The sequence below is a fragment of the Perna viridis genome, chromosome 5, assembly GCF_037379345.1.
Source record: "Perna viridis isolate PV_CMFRI_1.1 ecotype Kerala chromosome 5, ASM3737934v1, whole genome shotgun sequence".
NCBI classification, from domain to species: domain Eukaryota; kingdom Metazoa; phylum Mollusca; class Bivalvia; order Mytilida; family Mytilidae; genus Perna; species Perna viridis.
Genome location: NC_142449.1, coordinates 24458355 through 24479645, shown reverse-complemented (window position 1 = coordinate 24479645; position 21291 = coordinate 24458355). Strand labels below are relative to the sequence as shown.

Genomic DNA, 21291 nt, shown 5'->3' with positions numbered 1-21291 from the left:
TGCTGCTGACCAATGTTGAAGAGAATTAATCAAACCTATAAAAACATACTATGACCAAGTAACGCAAAACTTAAAAAAACTGAAATTTGAGAAAATGATCAACTGCAATGGTAACTCTTAATTAATTCTCTGGGTATACTGCAACATCGCAAATACTTTAAAAGTTGACATAAGTGATTTTTAAATATTTTAAATATTCTGCCAGGGCCAGAACCAATAGATATACAAGTCATTCAGGAAACAATGAAAACACTTTTTTCTTATCTACAAACAAAAGAATGATGGCATCACATTTTACTTAAACATAATGTTTTAATGCCAATGGGTACTAAGGAGTCGATTCAGGCTCATTTGAAGATACAACTTATGGCTGAACCAGTGAATTTTAGTAAACACTGTGTCCATGAATTCACTTGGAACTGACATAAGTTGATGCACATTGTTGAACTTTTGGAGCTGAAAAATTTTGATTTCTTTTTATACATGTACATGTACATAGTTTATTTTTGGATGAAGTTCCCTTTTGTGTTTGGTCCCATTGCAGCTGATGAGAGATTACTCCTTGAAGCATGTGTACAGCTTACTGAAATTTGCAATATTTTTATAATTGGTATTTACGTATTATCTGTTTCATGTTTACCTGCCCTGGGATATCTGTATTCATCAACACCTTTCACATCAGACGGTGAAAAGATGCTGAGTATTTCCACTTCAGATTCGTCTACCTCCTCGTATAATATTCTGTAATGATTGGAATGCTCTGTAACTGGTTCCCACCAATAGCCTGTATACCTGTCAAATTCTTCCTGAACCACAAATGATGGAACACCAGCTGTCATTGGATCAGCTGACAAACTGCTCAGACCTGAGAAATGGATGAAACAATATTCATGATTATTCATGAGCATTCTAAGCAATTCGTCTTCAGGTTAAAATTAAGTGTGAGATTTAAAATTGGCATCAAAGGAAAAGAACATAAGAACAACATGTATATCTTAATCACAAGTGATTTAGCTAGCATCATCATTTTTGCCAATTACAAATCACAAAGCACAGATAATTTCAGTGTTTTTTTAAGTAGAAGTCTTTATAAAAATCAGACAGTAGGTGATTCATGGATGTCAAAAAGCCACTGAATTCAGTTTTATTTTGTATTCAGAAATAGTTAATTACCACATAACCAATCTTAGTTTGTCATTTGATTATAGCACTTTAAAGATAAAATTTATTAAGATTGTACATGAAATTGTCACTTCGCAGGAGTTATCTTTCCTGATTTGCTTAGATTTAGTTGATTATAGTGTGAGATGAATGTATGGTTTTCCCAAAAATACAGATCTGAATACAGAAAAGACTAATGTTAAAATCATAAGATCTAAAAAAAAAACGTGTTTGTTTGGTGGGTTTTCCTACACCATAATTCACCTCTACTATAGGCAGTGTCTGAATTTTCTATGGACTGGTACTTAATTCTATTTGCATGTATAGTGACAATATACTTCAAAAGATCTGAGGAAAAGATGCTGTTCCATTTTCCCAAGGTTTCATGGAAAATAAGTAGTAATCAAAGTGTAAATAATGTGCTTTCTTTCACTTTTTGTGTTATTTACATGTACATGTAAGTCTTCTAGAATTCAAAATGTAAATGGTCAGAGTTTAATGACATCCCAAGACTGTAGCATGGTGTGGACCTAAGCTCTTTAGGTAATCAGGTACAAGGTTAACTGAAGCTTTCATTATAAATGTTACTTCTAGATCAAAAAGCCTTCTCTCCTTCAAAGATGAAAATAAGTTAAGTATGAACCCTTTTCAAATTACAGAATAAACTTTACATTTCAAACCAAACTGCTATAAAACCTAAGCAGAATTATTCTTGAAAAGTGCCTTTTACAATGTATGTGCAGTTTTAAGGTCCATTTTAGAATTCATTCTTACCTTTATGAGCAAATGTTAGTCTACATTCTTGTTGTGTGACTACATTTGTCACCCAGATATCATTACAATGGACAAATGCCACAAGATCAGAGTTTTTAGGACATATTTTAGGATCCAGTCTAGCTCCTGTTGTACTGGTGTTGATAAATGATGGTAATACTGTTTCTTCTGACTATGAACAAAACAAAAATTAACCAAAATGTACAAATTACATTCTATCATTAGTTAAATAGGTATTACAATTTCGAGAATGAACCATTATCTAATTGCCATCAAACTTTGGATGGACCAACCTTTAATATTCTTAGTAAAATATCTTACAGAAATAGGACATTTTATCTGCAATAACAAAGAATGCATTATCTTGTAAACCTGATAGGATTAGTCATATCTTTAAGCTAATACATAGAAGTAACAGCCTGGAGGAAGGCATGTTATCCCACTTTGGTACATTTCGACTCCAAGCATTCATCATTCTATATCCTAAATGCTGTGTGCTAAATAGAAAAGTAATGACTACCAATTCTAAAGTCTCTGATTTAACCTTAACCTGGCAAGGGATCAAACCCACAACTTCTTGCACTTAAAGGAGACGTGACACAACAATTATCTTTTTATGAATATCTATATTAATAAATCCCTATTAAGATTATTTACAAGTGTAACAAACGTTTTTTCACCAGGTTTGTGCTTAATTACACTGTAAGTTACAAGGATTTATTAACGCTTTTATGATGACATTATTAATTTGCATAAATGAAAACCTGAAGTAACCCATTACCATATATGGAAGTGCTATGTCATTAGTTCTCAATCTCCATTTTAATACATTGAAACTAGATATATGTGTCAGAAAAAAAAAATACTTCAGGGTGATCAAACGACCTCTATATAGGTATGATATTGTGTTTACGAAAAGAAGAGGACTTAATTTCTTCCTTTTTTCTATCAGCTATTCACATTCATAAGGCATTCATAAATCAGCAATAGCTAACTATTTTGCACACACTTTTCTCAGACTTTTGAACAGGAGGTACCACTAAAATACTGACACTCTGTGTATCATTCTTTCTTTGTCACTAGCAAATGTTAATAAGCTGGCCTAGTAGACCTAATCATGACCCCAAGATAGCCTGGGTGGTTCCTTTTATCTTTCCCTGGTATGGCGATCTATGACACAAGACTGACAGACAGTTGCAGGACATAGAATATAATTTAAATAAATGCATTTCTTTTATCTTATGGAATTTTAAATGAAATATTGCAAACTTGAAACTATTCCACAATACACATTATCTATGGTAGGTATGTTTTTACGAAAATTTTTCTGGTACTGACAAGTTTTTTTGGATTGGACAGTAAATGGAATTTTTTGCAGAAAAGATGAAGAATGTGAGGAACTGTAAGTGAAAGACTTTATAGAGTAATGAAATGGAAAAAATTGGTTTGTATCAAACTTGCACAAACATACATGTACACTTGTGTCCCATACTTAGGAAAAAAACTGTGAACATCATGCATTTTTTTTAATTGTGGATTGAGATCTGAATAGTTTTACAGAAAAGACTTGAAAGTGAATATATATACAGTATCCATTTTACATGATAGACATTTATAATGAAATACTTAGTATGGAGTAATCTTCAACCAGCAGAAATGAAATTTTCTACTTTTTAAAATAATTTATTTCTGACCAAATCATTTTCTTCTGAAAGTGGTTGAAATTGGTACGACTGAATGTAAAGATTTGCTGGCAAACCAGAACTTTCTATAATTCCAACCTCAGCTGTAGAAATCATGCAAAGATAATGATAGCCCTAAGCACTACGACCACTTGATCTAAAAACTGAGAACCAATGACATAACATGGTCACCTGACCAGAAGGCTAATTAAAATTTGTACAGTACAGGTCACCTGTGGTTTTAAATCAATTCATCTTCAATAAATTAAGAAACTTTAAGGAGTGTTTTTTTCTCATACACATATATATGTAAGGTATAACAAAGGAGTTAAACAAAAAATTAAAAAAAAATATTTTTGTGTCAGGTCTCCTTTAAGACAAATACATGTAAGCTACCACAAGACATCAGAGGCATTTTTTTTTCACATGACATCGTCTACTAAAAGATATCAAAGTTAATGTTATTAAAATGTTCCAGCAAAAATAAGAGTTATCGCCCTTAAAATTTTCAGTGCACTTTATTATTTTTAATTCTGTATACAAGAAAGACGGGAACATTTAATGAACTTCAGTAGCTTAAAGAATTGTAATAAACATCAAAAATAACTACAGGCTCTAATGACTCTAAATCACTCACATGGTCAAAGATAGTCTCTTTAGCTTTCTAAAGCTGGACTCTTGACCTTACTTAGTTATCCACCAGGTTTTCACATTGCAAAATAAATCTCTCATAGTCATTTTTTCGACAATATTGGCAATATCCCGAACATCAATCAGCAGATCTTCATGAAAATTTTGGCATAGGCTCTTCTCACAATGCTGATTAATTTTACCCTGTGAAAACTTGGCTAAACCCATTGGTTTTCAAGTTATTTCCATAAATCCTTAATTTTTAGTAAAAGTGGCTATGCTTTTTTGACAGATCAAAAATCTCCTCACATAGATTATTAAGGATATCCTGACACACATTAATACAATGTTTGGTTATAGTCCATCCTATTAGTAGTCTCAGAGGAGAAGATTTTCTAAGTTGGAAATGTAAAATATGTAAAAAAAAACAATTTCAGGACCAATAACTCATTCATCTGTCTCAAGATCTACCTGCCAGATTTTAGCTAAACCCCACCGTTTTGGAGTTATTTGCATGAATCTGCAATTTCCCCTATGGTCTATTTTTAGTAATGGTGGTCATGTTTTTAGAAAAATCGAAGATCCAAACACATAGATTGTTAAAGAATTTCTACGAAACATTTAAGCTAAGTTTTGTTTCAGTCCATCCAGTTGTTTAAGAGGAGAAGCTTTTCAAAGTTGGAAATGTAAAATTCTGCAATTTGTGAAATTTTAACACCCTTGCTGCAATAAATTGACCCCTTGTGCAATATTTTACCCCTTGTTGTGATAAATAACCCCCTGCTGAAATATTTCAAACTCCTTGTTGTGATATTTTAACCCCCTGCTACAAAGTTTTAATTCTCCTGCTGTGATATTTTAACCTCTCTGCTTATGATATTTTAATCCCCCTGCTGCAATAAATTGACCCCCATGCTATGACAAATTAACACCCCTGTTATGATACTTTAACCCTCTGCTGCAATATATTAACTCCTTATTGCAATGTAATAACCCACTGGCTACCATATTTTAACTCCCCTGATTTGATAATTAAACCCCCAACTGCGATAAATTAACCCATTATGATATTTTAACCCCTCCCCCACCCGGCTGCAATATTTCAACCATCCTACTGTGATATCTTAACCCTCCTGTTATGATATTTTAACCCACTACTGCAATGTTTTAACCCTCCTGCTGTGATAAAATCCCCCCTACTGTCATATCTTAATCCCCCTGGTTATGATATTTTAACCCCTTTTTTAATTCAACTTGCAGTAGGACGTCGAAATGTCGCAAAGGTTAAAATGTCATAGGGGAGGCCAAAATTTTGCTATGATATTTTAACCCCATGCATAGATTGTTAAAAATGTTCTACAGAACATTCATGCTAAGTTTTGTTTCAGAGGAGAAGTTGGAAATGTAAAATTCAGTAAAAAATCCATTTCATGACCAATAACTGATTCACTGTCAATGGATCTTTCTGAAAATTTTGGCATCGGCCCATCCCATCATGCTGCATAATTTTACCCCCATGCCAGATTTCAGCTAAACCCAACTGCTATTGAATTATTTTTAAAATTCTACAATTTGACCTTTATGGTCCACTTTTAGTAATGGCTGCCAAATTTTTTTCCAGATAAATTCCCACACAATGATTGTTACAAATACCCTAAGGAACATTCATGCAAAGTTTGGTTACATTCTGTCTAGTAGTTTCAGAGTAGAAAATGTTTGAAAAAGTTAACAGATGATGACGATGGACTACGACAATGGACACATAGTAATGGCAATAGCTCACATGGTCTTTCGACCAGAAGAGCTAAAAATATGTGACCTTTATACTGATCACCCCTGCTTGATTCTTAAGTGAGCAGCATTTCATTTCTTACAAATACATTTGAACAGTAAATACCTACCAAAATATTAGCATCAGTACAATAGAATAGACTGTTGCATGCTGGGAAGACAAACTTTCCATTGGATAAGTCATATGATGTGATACCATAAGTCCCTAATCGCTTCCTCTCTCTCAGTAACTGCTCTTCTCTTGATAGCTGACCATTCTGTAGTGAGGCCTAAAATGACATAAAATTTTACAAAAAAAATAACTAACATCTGGTATTTTCGTAGACTTTCTAAAATGTAACAGAAACATAGTTTTTTGTTTCTCCTATTCCAAGTCAGTGAATAAAAAAGCATGTGAAGGTGATTAAATTTCTATTTGAAGTTTCTCACCAATTCATAATTTCTGAGTTTTCCACAGATTTCATGAAACAAAGTTTTTGTATTTGACGGATCAAATTTCCAGTCAAAAGGCTTGAACATTAAATTAGCCATATGATCACAGCTAAAAGCACTCATTAAAGCTACCATATAGCAGGTACTAATCTTGGCATATTATAGGGGTCTGTTTAAAAAAAATCTAACCTAGATGCCAGTTAATATTCATAAATAGGAAAATTTGTGAAAGGGTATTGAATTACTGTCTGCATTTGCTTAATTGTAGTTATTAACTATGTAAATGCACATAGACCACATAGAGAACTCTAATTAAACCAACCTGGAAAGAATCTAAGAGAGTTTTCCATTGGAGCCCTGGTACAATATCTGAAGAGGTTTTTGGTACATCTACATAGAGTAGTGTGTTTTCCCTACTATTCTGTGGCATCCCAAGGAAATACAGTCTAGTGTGAGGCCCATATGGGGTTTCTACAGTCCTAAAGGTAAAGTTACTTGGGACCCGACTTGCAAGTGTTACCAATAGTTTTCTTTTTTGTTTAATATCATGACGTAGCTTGTCCCATGACCTAGGTGGTGTAGGTTCTCTTCTCTTTGAAGGTGTGGTTCCAGCCATATCTAAAGTTTCCATGATTCGATCAGTTGCCATAGCAACTCGTTGAGTTAAATGCAACTTATCCAAGACTCAAATGTCATCTTTTTTAGACTATAATGTATATAAAATGTCCTGTACATGTACCTACAATAACAAAGTAAAATGTTGGTTCTTTTGAATCTAGGTCTGTTTGCCCTAGTGCCTGTTGGCCTATTACCTTTTTGCCCAAAGTCTGTTTGCACTATATATGTATATCATTTCCAATGAAATGGTCTAAGTAAGAATATCTAATCCACTTATTATTAGGTTCCTGAACAACAGCAACAAAACAAGAAAGAAAAATACATGTACACTGTATATCTATAGAACTTTTATTGATGTTGCAAAAAGTGTGAAAACCTGAAAGTATACTCATGGTAATAAAATAGTGAAAATATCAACATCAACTGAATACTGTATGCAAACTCTTTCATTTAATATATATGTTGAAATTGTTAAGTTTGACTTTCATTCATATACTGTAAATTTGTATGACATTGTGATGAAATAGTTTTTGTTTAAGTCTGTTGACTAAATATCAATTTTAGATAAGACCAAAGATTAACCACCTAATTTTCCTGAAATAAGTAATTACTGATTACCAAAAAAACTGTGTATCATTTGAGTATGTTTATATGTTGTTTGTGATTTTTTCATACCTTATAGTTATTGTCAACAAAGTAATTTCACTTGGGTATAACATATTTTAATGATTTGAAACAGATTAAGAATGATATATTTCACTGGCTGGCATCAGGGTAAACAAAATACTAAGGCAAAAGGACCTGAGACTGACAGTGTACATTTTTATAATATTCATACATGATGAGTTTTGTAATTGAGTCTCATAATTCTAAGTTGGCTAAAAAAAATATGTTATGCTAAAATGTTGGCACAAAATTATTAAACCCAGAGAAAATCCTGAATTTGGGTATTCAGAGTAGAAGCGTAGATCTTCACCATTAGAACACATAAATTCAAAATTTAGTAACAGAAGGTCAGAAATGAAAATTTAAATTATAACGATTTTTTTCTTCTTCGAAATAGTGTGAGATCGGAGTGCATAAATTTTGCAATGCCATTATGCGTTTCAGATTCAATTTAACACTATTATTTGAATTACCCAAACAAGTTAATTTTACACAGATAACATTCATGCAACTTTGCAACTAAGTTTGGAATTGTTTTCGTTTTACCGGAAGTAGATGTAATATCGGAAACAGTTGCGGTATCAAACGGACATCGAATCCGTCGGCAAATTCAAATAACATTCTCATGATTGCCAAATTATATTTCTTTTTGGGTTGTTCATGTTTCAACATATAATAATGACATTTACGATGCATGTCATTGAAAGTCGCTAATCTCATTAGGACTCGACTTTATGCGTGATCTATTATGGGTTTTCGAGCTGTTAATATTAGGCCGCGCCCACAAGTGGACTACTTTTGTTGATCACTGTGCCATGCCTATAAATTATTTTATGTATATCTAAGATAAAATAGAAATAAAAATTGAAAAAAAAAAAAAACAAAAGAATTGTAATTATAAATAACTTTGACCGTAGCATATTAATTTCAATAAAGCGCGCTATTCAAGTCCAAAATGGGTAACCGGTCAACACATTTACACGCCGATGAAACATCAACTATGCACGGTAGCCCGACATCCTTGTGGAATTGGACACCCCCTAACTACTTGTATTTCATTCCCGGAATGAAACAAAATGTCTTTCCGTGAAAAAAAAATCCAATACTTCAGGTTCATGAATGTCGTGTTCTGCATGAGCGGAATACTGTGCAAAAACATTTTACTACTAGGCGAAACGCGATATTTTGTAATGGAATCTGTTCGGAGCAAGATTTAAAAAAGATCTTAGTCTTTCTTCCATTATGTTCATTACACTTAGTTATTAAAAATTCTGATCCTTGGTTAGCTTTTATTATCCTTTTCAGATGAGGTAAACAGCATTTTTTTTCAGAGGGACTTCGGCGTTGTCTTTTTATATGTGATATGTATAATATCAGTGTTCTATTTTCAGTCAAATGCAGTTATTACAACCTAAACAAAATTTGATTGTCATGTTCATGTTTTAAGAGAAGAATACAAAGAAAAATCAATGTTTTAAAATGTCTCTTGGAAAGGTTTTTACTTGACATCTAAAATAGTGTAACATTTTAACCATGTAAAAAATGGTGCGTCTATTAACACATCTTATTCTTGTAAAAGTGAAACGGCGACCAATCATTTTTATTTATCTCCAAGACTGAAACGGTAAAAAAGTAGGGGGGGAGGTTCATAGAAAAAATAAGTCTTTGAAGTATGGATAGTGTGTTTTTATTGATTGCGGGGGCCGTAATTAAAAATATATTCATAAATGATTATATGATACAAGTTATAGTTAAGTCAAACAATATTTTACCTTTGTCCTTTGTCTTTAATATTTCAATACATCGATCACTATAATACAAATACACAATATGATGTGTTTTCATACGATCTAATGAAACTTGTTTGGTTTTTATCTCTTCGACACATTCCCAATAGTTCTATTTCATATGCATTTTTATAAACATTAGATGGTTTGGGCGCTAAAATAATACCAAAGTTGTGGCTCATCTAAAATCTAAAAGCTTAAACATAACACAGAACTAAATGTGGTTTGAGTAATTACTCGATTTAAATTAATAAAACCCCATTAGGTAATTTTAAAAGATAATCTTATATGGAATTCTATAAACACTGTAATTTTAATCAAACTATATACATTTTAGATGAGCAATATCTATGTGTTACTTTACATGGCATCAGTTTCAGCTCATAAGCAGGGCATTTTATAACACCAAATTCGGCCATCAACATAAAAGCAAAAAGTTATAACTGATAACAAATGTCTAGAAACAACAAGTATTTCAAACAATTGTATTGCAAAAAAAAAAAACAACAAAAAAAAAAACAAAACAAATGTCTCCCTCCTGTACAACAAGACGTTGAGAGATTTTCTATGTCCAAAAAGGCTTACCTCCAACAGAATTTGGTACGAAGATAAAATTCAAGACTATATACGACCTGGTTACATGTACAGCATACCAAGTTTAATGAAATTAGGTTCAGTGCTTCCAGGGAAGTTGTCTGTACTCTTACTCTGAATTTTGTTCCTGGATTATCTGGCATGATTATACTCTTGATTTTTATATGAATTCCAATTCCCGCCATCTAGAAAACTAAATCCTTTACGAGGTCTGATATGATTTCCAAGGTAAGGTTGGACTTAATCAGAAATTTTGTCTTTGTAGAATTTGTGTCTAAAAATAATTTATGTGTTTTTGTACTATGTTTCCTATTCAATTTGAAGTTATATTTCAATATCTTTTTATATACAGCTATATTTTGGCAGAAATGGGGTGTCACATGTTTGTTGTAGTTGCAGAAGAGGGGTGAATATTTTCCCGTATTTTGAAAGGGGCGGGTCAGTTCTGTTTGTCCAATGTAAGTATATAAATAAATAAAAAATCTCCCACTCCTGGAGATAAATACATGTGATGATCGGTCCCTTAACCCCAAGCGAAGAAAGGAGACATCAGTATGAGAATAATACTATTATCGTGTGGAGGAATGAATTTGTTCTGTCACTTCAATAGTATATGTACCAACTGAATCGCAAATTGAACAGTTACTGTAGTAAGCTTAGGGTGCATACCGGGCTAGCCTGCCTTAAATATTGCACCAACAGGGAGAAAATTTGAAATTGGCCCAAAGTAAGTATACCCAGTGTCTAATACATTTTCATTCTAAACATATCACATTTTTTTAAAGACACAAACAGATAAGCTGTTTAGGCTAAAAACCACTAATTCCACTTCCCATAGGCTTCTATGCTAATTTCACAATATTCAATGGCTTCTCTTGACTTTACCTTAACTTTAACCTGCAGAGGACTATATATCAGCATGATTCTACATATGTCAGCTCACAATCCTCAGAATGGCATGTGGGGTTAGCAGACTTGCAGTGCAGTACTGGTCACCGGAAGTGAAGGGTCTATAAATAGCACGGGAAATCCCAGTGTCTTCACAAGATAGGGGTATATTTAAAAATCATTATGGAGATTAGGCTTCACATCACAAGAAGCAAAATGCACCTATAAAATGTACAGAAATGTTTTTCCTTTCAGAAACTGTTTAAATTTTTTAAATAAGATGAGAACTTTTTTCACAGCACCATGAGGACCAGGGGTAATTTCTGCGTAGGACTATTTTTGCATACGTTCCAAATGCTCATTGGTTGAATTGGTGGTCTGTAACCTTTAATATTTCATCGGTTGCGCCGGGGGGGGGATTTTATTTATTTTGTTAGTTTCCTCCGTAAAAATAATACACCAGAACAGCTTGTGTACTCTTTCTTTTATTGTTGATGCACATCATACTAAAACAGTAGAGGGTATCGCAATAGACAAAAGACAATTAATTTGCACTAACAAATTTACAGTAAATGGTTATGGCATTAACAATAACAGTACAATGTAATATACATTACATAAAAAAAACTAAATTTATGACCATGGTGCAACAGTGGTATAAATCTGATATACTAAGTGTATGTTATTTTTCCAATATCTTGGAATTAAAGTTTACCGAGAAAAATAATTAAGTTTGAAAATTGTAACGTGTTGGAACATTCGTAGCCCCGGATTTAATTCCTGATAAGGAATAAGACCAAACAAATAGATTAAAAATATATATTCAAAGGTCACCCAGTAAACTAAGATGTCATTGTCAGCTGTTTATCTGTAACAGGTGAAATCGATCATGAAATTTACTACCTTTGGATGTGATATCATTTTTATTACCTGTATATTTACGTAGAATGTCTATATTTAGATACGGGAAAACACCACGATGACATAGCTTAGTTAATATTGCATCTGACCGAAGTTCGAAGTAAAGGTAAGTCGAAAAAATATGCTCTCATTTGCGATCATTTTGTCTAGTCTTGCCACGATTGAAAAATAAACGCAATCGTAGAAACAAACACTGTTCTAGGCAGTTATATAATAATGCAACGTCCTACATCTTCATGTAGTTAAACCTATAATACTTCGTGTCGATTTCCGTACGCTTGCATAGAAGGCAGATCATATCAAACTAATTGTATTATGTATTAGCATTAACTCGGTAGTTTGTGAGAAATTTATATGTTTGATAAACAGTGTATATAAAAGGTAAAATAGTATTTGTTAAGGTCAAACTTGTTAATAAACAAATCAAAATTCATGAAAATGTTATTTACCCTCATTGTTTAATTTAAATAAACTTTTCCACTGTGCTATATATAGTTTGAAAGATACATTTTCTGTAAAAACCAACTTGATGTACGTACAATATATCATGCCATGTAGGAAAATAAAGCCTTTAAGACGTCGGTATGTGTACATGAACACATAAACAAATATCTGCTTCAAATAATAAAAAAAGGTTAGTTCGGTACTTCGTGTACAATGTACCTGATGAATCATTGAACACATATGGCGAGCGGAATGATGTACCAGTCATCTAAGTACGCCGGAAATTAAATACTTATACCTATCGAAACAGAATTATAAATGCAAATCCATTTGTAAACATAGCATATAACCACATTAATTGGTTCAGTTTAAACATCAGTTATCTCGGCGAGGTTTACATCTTTGGTGTTTTTTTTTCTATCACTTACAGATTCTTTAATTTCAAGCGTTAATTTCTTCTTCACGTTTATTTCTTTAAAAGGTGAATACCGGACACCGGAGGTTAAAAGTGTGAATTGATTTGGTAACAGTACTGTGAAGCTACAAAAAGCTATTCATGGAAATCTTCAAACGACCAACTAAATGCAGAATTTATAAAACTTTAAACTAAAGAGACATTGATTTTATCTACTTGCAATATAACTTTAAGAATACGAGTATTATTTCATTAAACTGTCTGCTAGTCGATAACTGGCACATGCAGTTCATATTACATATTGACAATTTTGCGTGTTCATTACTATGATATATTCTTTTTTTTTTAGAATTCCGAGATGGAGGCATTCAATAACTTCAAAGATGCGCACACTTGTAAAAATACAATGAAAGCCTTCAACGATGTCAAAGCGCAGTTTGGGCTTACAGACAGCACACCTCACAAACAGTTCTTCGAACAACTTTGTTATGGACTCTGTAAGTTAAATGTCTGGAAGGTCAAACAATTTCTTGAAGGTCTGAAGAAAAGATTTACTGCTCAAGAATTCAAGAATACTAACAAAGACCACAAGACCAAGGTAAGTATTGGAAACATTATAACAGGCAGTGCAAACATATAACTGTTTAGGCAAATTGAATTACAAAGAGTTCACTTATTAAGTACCATTCTGATTAAGAATCAGGCAATTAGTGGCACACATGTATCATTTTTCTCAATTTGGTCTTTTTGCCTCAAATATATAGTGCATTTCAACAAATTTGAACTATCAGTATCTTAAAAAGGCAAACTTAACGAACTCTGACAGTAATTTCTTGAGGTAATGAGGTATAAATACTTGGATAATGCAATGAAATCTCTTGTCTATGCTTACTTAATGTGCCACACCTTATACACATTTTGCCTGATCCTTAGATGGAGATGTATTTAAGAGTTATAAACAATAAAGTTTTCTGTAAGCTTTTTTCCAATTGTCTCTAAGCTTTCATGCAGTTTTTTTTCTCTAGGCCTTCACTCAGATTTCAAGTTTATTTTCTGTATCTCTGCTTAACTACAAATGTACTTTGTGTAGTGATGTACATTGTATGTGCTTTGTATAGTGATGTATGTGCTTTGTTTTCTATTTATGTTTTGTACTTCAATATATTTAATAGTTTTTGTGAATAAAGATGATATTGTCTGTTATTTGCAACATACCACAGACTTAATAACTTTTTTCTTGTGTCGACATTATGTACGTAGATCTTTGTGATTTTACATTTAGGCCAAATGTCATTTAATTCTGATGTCCCTGATATGTCCTAAGGGCTCCTGTTTTGATATTTTAGTATTTTTCCCAACTTTTACAATATAGAAGTCCAATGGTCCACTTAAGCAACTTAGATACAGATACGAAGTAACGAAACTGTAATTTTGCCAATCTGATTAAAATGTTCCCTGCATTGAAGACCTGAGACTGATCGAATAATATAATTAAATGTATCAGAGCGCGGCGAAGTCATTTGAAGTCACGTGACGAGAAGTGTAGTAACATAAGAACTTTAATAAGAATCCTTTTTTTTTGTGGTGCCAAATTTGAACATTCATCCCTCAATTCCTTCTGTCGCGGCATCAGTGGAAACACCGAGATCAGACCACTCAGCCAATTTTAGGTTACAAACTAAAGCATGTTTTCGTTGACCATGTGAAACATTTTCGTAGGTAAATTTAGGCCGTGAACATTATTGCATGATTTATATTATTTTGACAATTCCGAAATGCACGTGCAGTAACATGTATACAACTGTGTGTCAGTTGCTTCTTCATTGACCGTTAGCATCTCTCATTGTTTGACATACATAGCTTCTGGTTGTACACTTTGACGTATCCATGAGATTTGTCGTGGGGTTGCACCCCAGTTTTGTTGGAATTACATATTTATTTTGAGCAAAAAATTGGTAAAAATGAACAAATTATAGCCTGGTACTACCCTCTGAACCCCATTGTTAAAAGTTCTGCATCCCCTTGTTTTATTTATTAATTAAATCATGATCACTTAATCACTTATGTGTTATATAATTAGCGCATTTGTATAAGTATATACATTGTATTTAATGTAGAATATGTTACACAGTATTTCATTGTTAAACAGATCTTCGTCAGTATAAGTCATGTCAAAGCGACAGACATTGATCGACAGCGAAGCACGTCTGAAGTCAGTTTAAGGAATGTTACATTTTTTATGTTATTAATGATCACTATACAGGTTTTTGTTTTGTTTTGTTTTATTTTTTGGTTGGCTTTTTTTTTTCGTTAATTCGTGTGGTTTCTTGTTTGTATATATGTAATTTGTTTTAATTGGAAATTTTATAACATTAAAGTAAATTGTACAATATCTAAAATTCATACTTAAACTATTCATTCAACAACAGATAACAAGGAAAAATCATGATGAAAAATTTGTTGTTAGACTATTGATTGGAAATAGTTTATCATATTTGGGAATATTTATCAGATTTTTCGTGGACCATTTGGGAATTTTTTACCGAAGGAAACAGTTTTTAAATTATTTTGAGGTTATTTCTAGACAAACGATATCACCGCTATGCAAATATTTTAGCACATTTATCAATACATGTATAGCACTCAGAAATTAAAAAAGAAAGAAAGACAGTTTAAAAAAAAATAGTAATTCCACCATCAAAGTTGGAGCATGCACCAGATTTGATAGTATGTATAATGTGTATTTGTTTAATGAAAAAAAAAACGTACAATTTAATTGATGTCGTTTCTCAAGAAAAAACACATTTGATATTTAGAAGTAAGGGATGTTTTTCTAGCATTTTTAGATTAATTTATTTTGTATGCATTGTAGGTCTTAGTTGTCGGTGCTGGTCCCTGTGGTCTACGGATTGCCATAGAAGCAGCCTTTCTTGGCTGTAAAGTTGTTGTTGTGGACAAAAGAACATCATTTACACGTAACAATGTCCTGCATCTATGGCCATTCACCGTGACAGACCTGAAAAATATTGGTATTAAGTTTTTCTTTGCGCAATTCTGCTGTGGAGAGCTAGACCATATAAGTGAGTACAAAACCAACTTATTTTCGCGCACGATTTTCTCTTTGTCAAGAACAAAAATAAAATACTTTTAGATGGGATGAATTATTAAGGATATTTAATACACTGGAAAAGTGAACACGATACAAGTCATTATGCTAAATCAGTATAACATGTATCTAAGTATATCCATTATAAGAAGCTGAAAAAACCTGTTCAAGAAAAGCGTAACGGACAGACTAACAGACGAACGATGCGATTGCAATATAGCATCCTCTCTAATAACGCACGATATGAGCGTTCGTCTATCGTGCGTTTAAACGCACGCAAGTAGTGTTCGTTTATCGTGCATTTGGTGAGCGATTCGCGTGCGCTTGGGTATCGTGCGTGCGGGAAACCTAAACGTCTCAACGTTACTTTTAAATAGTAAAGCTGAGAAACCAAGAAAGACCACATAAAGACTAGCAGTAAATGTCTGAATACAATGCTTTGTACAATACTTTTCTTACAATATGTTTACAGGTATCCGTCGACTGCAGCTCTGTTTATTAAAGGTAGCACTGACCGTTGGCGTCGATGTGCAATTAGGTGTGACCTACAAAGGATTAAGATTGCCAAAAACACCATTAGGTAATGTAGGTATAAAAACACCAATTTAAGCTTCACTCAAAAACAGACAACGTTGGAACTTGTTATCAGTTTCCTTCTGACGACATTCGACGAAGTGGACTTTAATATACCCTTCTTCCTTCCGTCCATCATTGAAGTAATCTATTTTCCGCACTTTGTTCGTCGTGCTTGCAGATATACATTTGATATTAGGTGCATTTTTTTACCATATCAAGGTCGAATTTTGTTCTGGTCTATTGAGTTTTTGATGAGTTCTAGCCTTAGAACTTAACAAAGTAATGCTGATTCAGTTTCCTGTACTTTTCTATTTAACAAATTATTCATGAAGTTAGCATACTGTTCTCTTCAACAGATATTTCTTCCGGTAGAGGACTTTGCATTGACATGGAATATTCTCGAAATGCTTGTTCTTATGGAATTAAAGCTTTCGAAATAAAGCGAGTGATAACTGTTGATATTTTTTTTGTAATAAGTAGAAGAGTCAGTGAAAATGGTGGAATGTGTCAAAAACAAAAAGAGAATTACCCTATCAAATATATATGCAGTACAAAAATAATTAAAAGCAGCCTATTGGCCAAATGTATATTTGTTTGAAAAAAAATTAAATTAAATTTTCCTTTTTTTTTAATAATACCCCGACAAAACTTTCCATAGATATATTGCCAATTTATATATATTCCGAATGTGAAATAAAACTGATATTTCAATGAATTAAGTATAACATTTGTTTTTTACCAACATGTTCAGAATCTCCGTCCAAGACGTTTATAATTTATGTTGCATTCTGACACAATAAATAAATAAAAGAATTGAAATAACGAATTTCCTAATTTTGGAAATAATTGATGAACAGTACAGTTATTCAGAGAGTGTCGGTCCTGAAACGCACGAATTTTAACCCATGCTTTGCACCCGTCAAATTATTGGGATTTATACAATGATGAGTATTATTTTTAATATCTTAACCCTTTTACTTAAATGACTGTAATTCAGTCGTTTTTCGTTTGTATAATAATTCCAATGTTTTATGTTTTACAGGTAGTAATTGGGGATGTTCATGTGATCCACCAAATCATATCGTGAATATGTACAACTTCGATGTTCTTGTAGCAGCAACTGGGTCACGTGATGTTCTTATTGGTAAGTATGATAGATACTACTAGAAAAAGTGATGTTTCTAAAAAAAGTATTATTGTCAGTCTTCTCATTATCAGCAATTTTTCTTGGTTATTTAAGACAACTTAAGGAAACACATTTTGTGCTTTTTCATATTTCGTCAAGTTCGTGGGTTCTTGAACTCGTGGTTTTGAGTTTTTCAGTATACACATCAATGGGAATCTTCTTTTCGATGAGAACCAAATTTCGTGGTTGAGACTACCCACGAAATCACGAAAATTGGTACCCAACGAATAACAGGACTTTCACAGTATTCTTGGTTACTGAAAAAAAACCAGCTAACAATATAAATATATATATTTGTGTTCTAGAATACGAAATGTACAACGATGAAAAATTAGTCACTACGAGACAAGGATTTGAAAGGAAAGAATTTAAAGGAAAGCTATCGATTGCTATAACAGCAAATTTTGTGAATTCCAATACAAAATCAGAGATGAAAATAAAGGAACTAGGAGGAATTGCTTCTCATTTTCACCAGAAACTCTTTACAGATCTTAAAGTAAAATATGGTATTCACCTAGAAAACATTGTATATTTTCGAGACGAAACCCATTACTTTGTTATGACTGCTAAAAAAGAAAGTTTACTTAAGAGAGGAGTTTTGATAAATGGCAATCTTGAAGATCCTACTACTTTGTTGGACAGAACAAACGTCAATCTCCAAGCTTTACTTGATTATACTAGGGATGCTGCTAATCATTGCACAAACAATGGAATGGCAAATATTCAGTTCGCAAAAAACTCCCAGGGCCGCGATGATGTTACCATGTTCGATTTTTCATCCAAATTAGAGTCTGTCAACTCCTCTAGAGTCATAGAAAGAAATGGTAAACAGCTTCTTCTTTGTCTCGTCGGAGACAGTCTAATTGAAGTGAGTAAAATGTATGAACCAAGTAGTGTAAGTTAATACATGATGCCATTCAAATTCGTAGGCTTTGGTATGTTTTGTTTTAAGCAAATGGAATCTGATAGTTGATTTCTCTTCCTAGAAAAAATGGATAGGTTTTGTATAAACTAATTTTGTCCTCAGTCCGTGATTCAAATAATCAAAATCGTATATATGTAATAAGAACTTTTTCAAGGATTGATTCATAATTTTGACTTGGATCGAAAATTAAATATAAGAAAGGTTCATTTTTAGTTTTAATCAAATTATACTTGTATGACAATTTTTTGGAAAATTTACTCTAGTTCACTTAAAAACCGCGGTTCATATGAGGTTATAGAATATCGACAACGTCAATCTCGTGATCATGAATCAAGGTCAAATTTTTCAATGTGAAAGTACTCACCATTAAAATCAAATGAAAAACCTGCTATATTTCAAAACAGTTTGTAAGATTTATAACAACCAAATTTCATTAGAGGAAAATACGGTTGATAAACAATAAAATATGTCCATTTCAGCCCTTTTGGCCTCAGGGAACAGGGTGTGCTCGGGGATTTCTTGGTGCATTCGATGCAGCTTGGATGATAAAGAATTTAAAGATAAACAAAAGGAAGGCTTTAGATGTTATTGCAGAGCGTGAAAGCGTTTACAAAATACTATCAACGACAACATCAGACAACATTAGAAAAGAGTACAGTAAATTTACCATCGACCCAAAGACCAGGTTCGTGCTATACCCTGACACCTATCCATTTTAATACTGAATACGTTGCATATAGTAGTCAAAAACGTCCCGAGCATGCTATAAATTGAAGTTTCCCTGGATGCTTTTTGTATGTATTGTACAAGTGGTATATCAGTTTCTGTGAACTGTCCTTTAATTCAAAGCGACCTCTAATTGAGATTTTACTCAAGTCATTTAGTTTTCAAAAAATCTTCAATTACAAGTAGTTTGATTGATCTAAAATTGAGGTAAGGGGTTAATGAAGGAAAACCTTAATTTGAGATTTTATTACTGGGCGTTGGTCCTCATAAGTATATTTAATGACGTCGGTGTGATATGTTTTATTTTCTCAAAATTTAGGAACCTGTTGCCACACCTGTTTATAAATTTGTGTTGCCCTATTAAAAAATCTTGTCAGAATAAGGAGATATATAATTTAAGAAAAAAACAAATAAAAATTGATTTTAGGAGTTCATAGATTTAATAAATTTTGATCCATTTTCAGGTATTATTCATATCTTTACGTTGACTGAATTAAGGACAATTTATATAAGGTCCAATCTTAGTATTTTTATCCTGCAACAAACCTTCTTACTATACAAATAAAGGGTGTCGAATAACGCAAAGCTTTATTCCTCCACTACATAATATTGTTTCCTGGTACCTTTTCAGTTGTCAGCAACAAAAACAGGAAACAGGTTACAAGTTAAAAGGTGCCATTACACAATACATGAACATTGCCGAAAATATCAATATATTTATTTATACACGTTTAGAAACACTCAGATTAGCTCGGGGAACCCTCGCGATCTGACGACGTATTCTTTGATACATCGCATCTACCCCAAAGAACTTGAGATAAAGGATACTACAGACACTGTGAAGTCAGCATTATATCTTGACCAAACTTTAGGACAAACGTGATGACTTTTAATTCAGAATTGTCAACTTTCCTTTCATCTGTGGCAACATCCCTTCAGCACCTGCGTATGGAGTGTTCATATCACAGCTCATCCGTTATGCCAGAGCTTGCCGAAACTACGCAGACTTTTTTTTTTCGCGCTAGAGCTTTAACAAATAGGCTTCTAGAACAGGGTTAATGAAGTCATCACTACAGAAGTTTTATGGTCGTCATCATGAACTCGTGGATCGTTACGGTGTATCCATCTGCGCTATGAAAACTAATTTGTTCAACGTGTCATAGTTTTCCTTTTCTTCTTTCGACTACCCCGGACAAGACTTTTTATGAGCAACTCGGCGGGTGTTTCTAGAAAGGCAGAGGACGCTTACCCTACCGGTGCACCTGGTCCATGCTCACAGTTTTTAGTGAAATCCGAGTTGCGCATTTGCTTTTGTTGCTTTGTATGTATGATTTTATTTACCTTGTGTTCTTCGTTGTGTATGTCTGTTTTCCGTGTCTGGTCTTTTTCCCTGGATTGCATTCTTTTGGTTATCGCTATAACCTTGGTTCCCTTGATTACTCTTTTTTAAAGCTCGTCGAATAAATTTGATATTTTCCGACAGTATACATGTATTGTATATTTATTCCACAAACTTATTTGACAGCGATTTCAGATGATTTCAAAGAGAATCGTCAGCTCGTAATTTTATTTGCATATGAAAGTGTTGACGTTAAAAAGAAAGTTGCTTTTGAATGTTCATTTATAGTACACAGAATATAGGGTTTGTAAGTCTCGTCATGTGACTCCTTGGTTTCACGAATATGGGTCCTAGTCTACCATTCAAATGCATAGAGATTTGTCATTTTCAGAGCGTTGGATTCAGTATATAAAAGCCGAACATATTTTCGTGTAAAATACCAATAAAATGACAAATATTTATTTCCCCATGATAATAATGTTAAGAAATGTGTATTTTCTTGAGATGTTTTATATACATGTATACATTGACTTTATAACATCTGTTGACCTAATTTTTTTTTTATCGGGATCATATTAATGGAAGCCAAACAATAGAAAAAAAAAGAAGAAAAAAAATTACTTGTAAAAC

At 32.9% G+C, this 21291-nt stretch overlaps 2 protein-coding genes across 5 annotated transcripts in view; one reads left to right on the top strand and one right to left on the bottom strand.

Moving 5' to 3' along the window:
• LOC148616664 (dipeptidyl peptidase 9-like) overlaps positions 1–12535 on the bottom strand; it is a 28382-nt gene extending 15847 nt beyond the window's left edge. For 2 of the 3 annotated variants that reach the window (XM_088583864.1, XM_088583866.1), the window contains exons 1-5: positions 8228–8316; positions 6793–7209; positions 6149–6307; positions 1936–2107; positions 641–865 (exon numbers count right to left, since the gene is read on the bottom strand). In XM_088583864.1, the coding sequence (XP_088439990.1) occupies positions 641–865; positions 1936–2107; positions 6149–6307; positions 6793–7119 (883 nt within the window). In that variant the 5' untranslated portion in view covers positions 7120–7209; positions 8228–8316. Of the gene's footprint in view, positions 1–640; positions 866–1935; positions 2108–6148; positions 6308–6792; positions 7210–8227; positions 8317–12483 lie in introns of those variants that run through there. The other variant, XM_088583865.1, reaches the window with a different exon arrangement.
• The window catches only part of LOC148616663 (F-actin-monooxygenase MICAL3-like), a 28617-nt gene continuing 19238 nt past the window's right edge, over positions 11913–21291 (top strand). Inside the window, exons 1-7 of one of the 2 annotated variants that reach the window (XM_088583863.1) lie at positions 11913–12050; positions 13153–13300; positions 15676–15883; positions 16382–16489; positions 17528–17629; positions 17977–18539; positions 19076–19281. In XM_088583863.1, coding sequence (XP_088439989.1) covers positions 13226–13300; positions 15676–15883; positions 16382–16489; positions 17528–17629; positions 17977–18539; positions 19076–19281 — 1262 coding nt within the window. In that variant the 5' untranslated portion in view covers positions 11913–12050; positions 13153–13225. Of the gene's footprint in view, positions 12051–13152; positions 13402–15675; positions 15884–16381; positions 16490–17527; positions 17630–17976; positions 18540–19075; positions 19282–21291 lie in introns of both variants that reach the window. The other variant, XM_088583862.1, reaches the window with a different exon arrangement.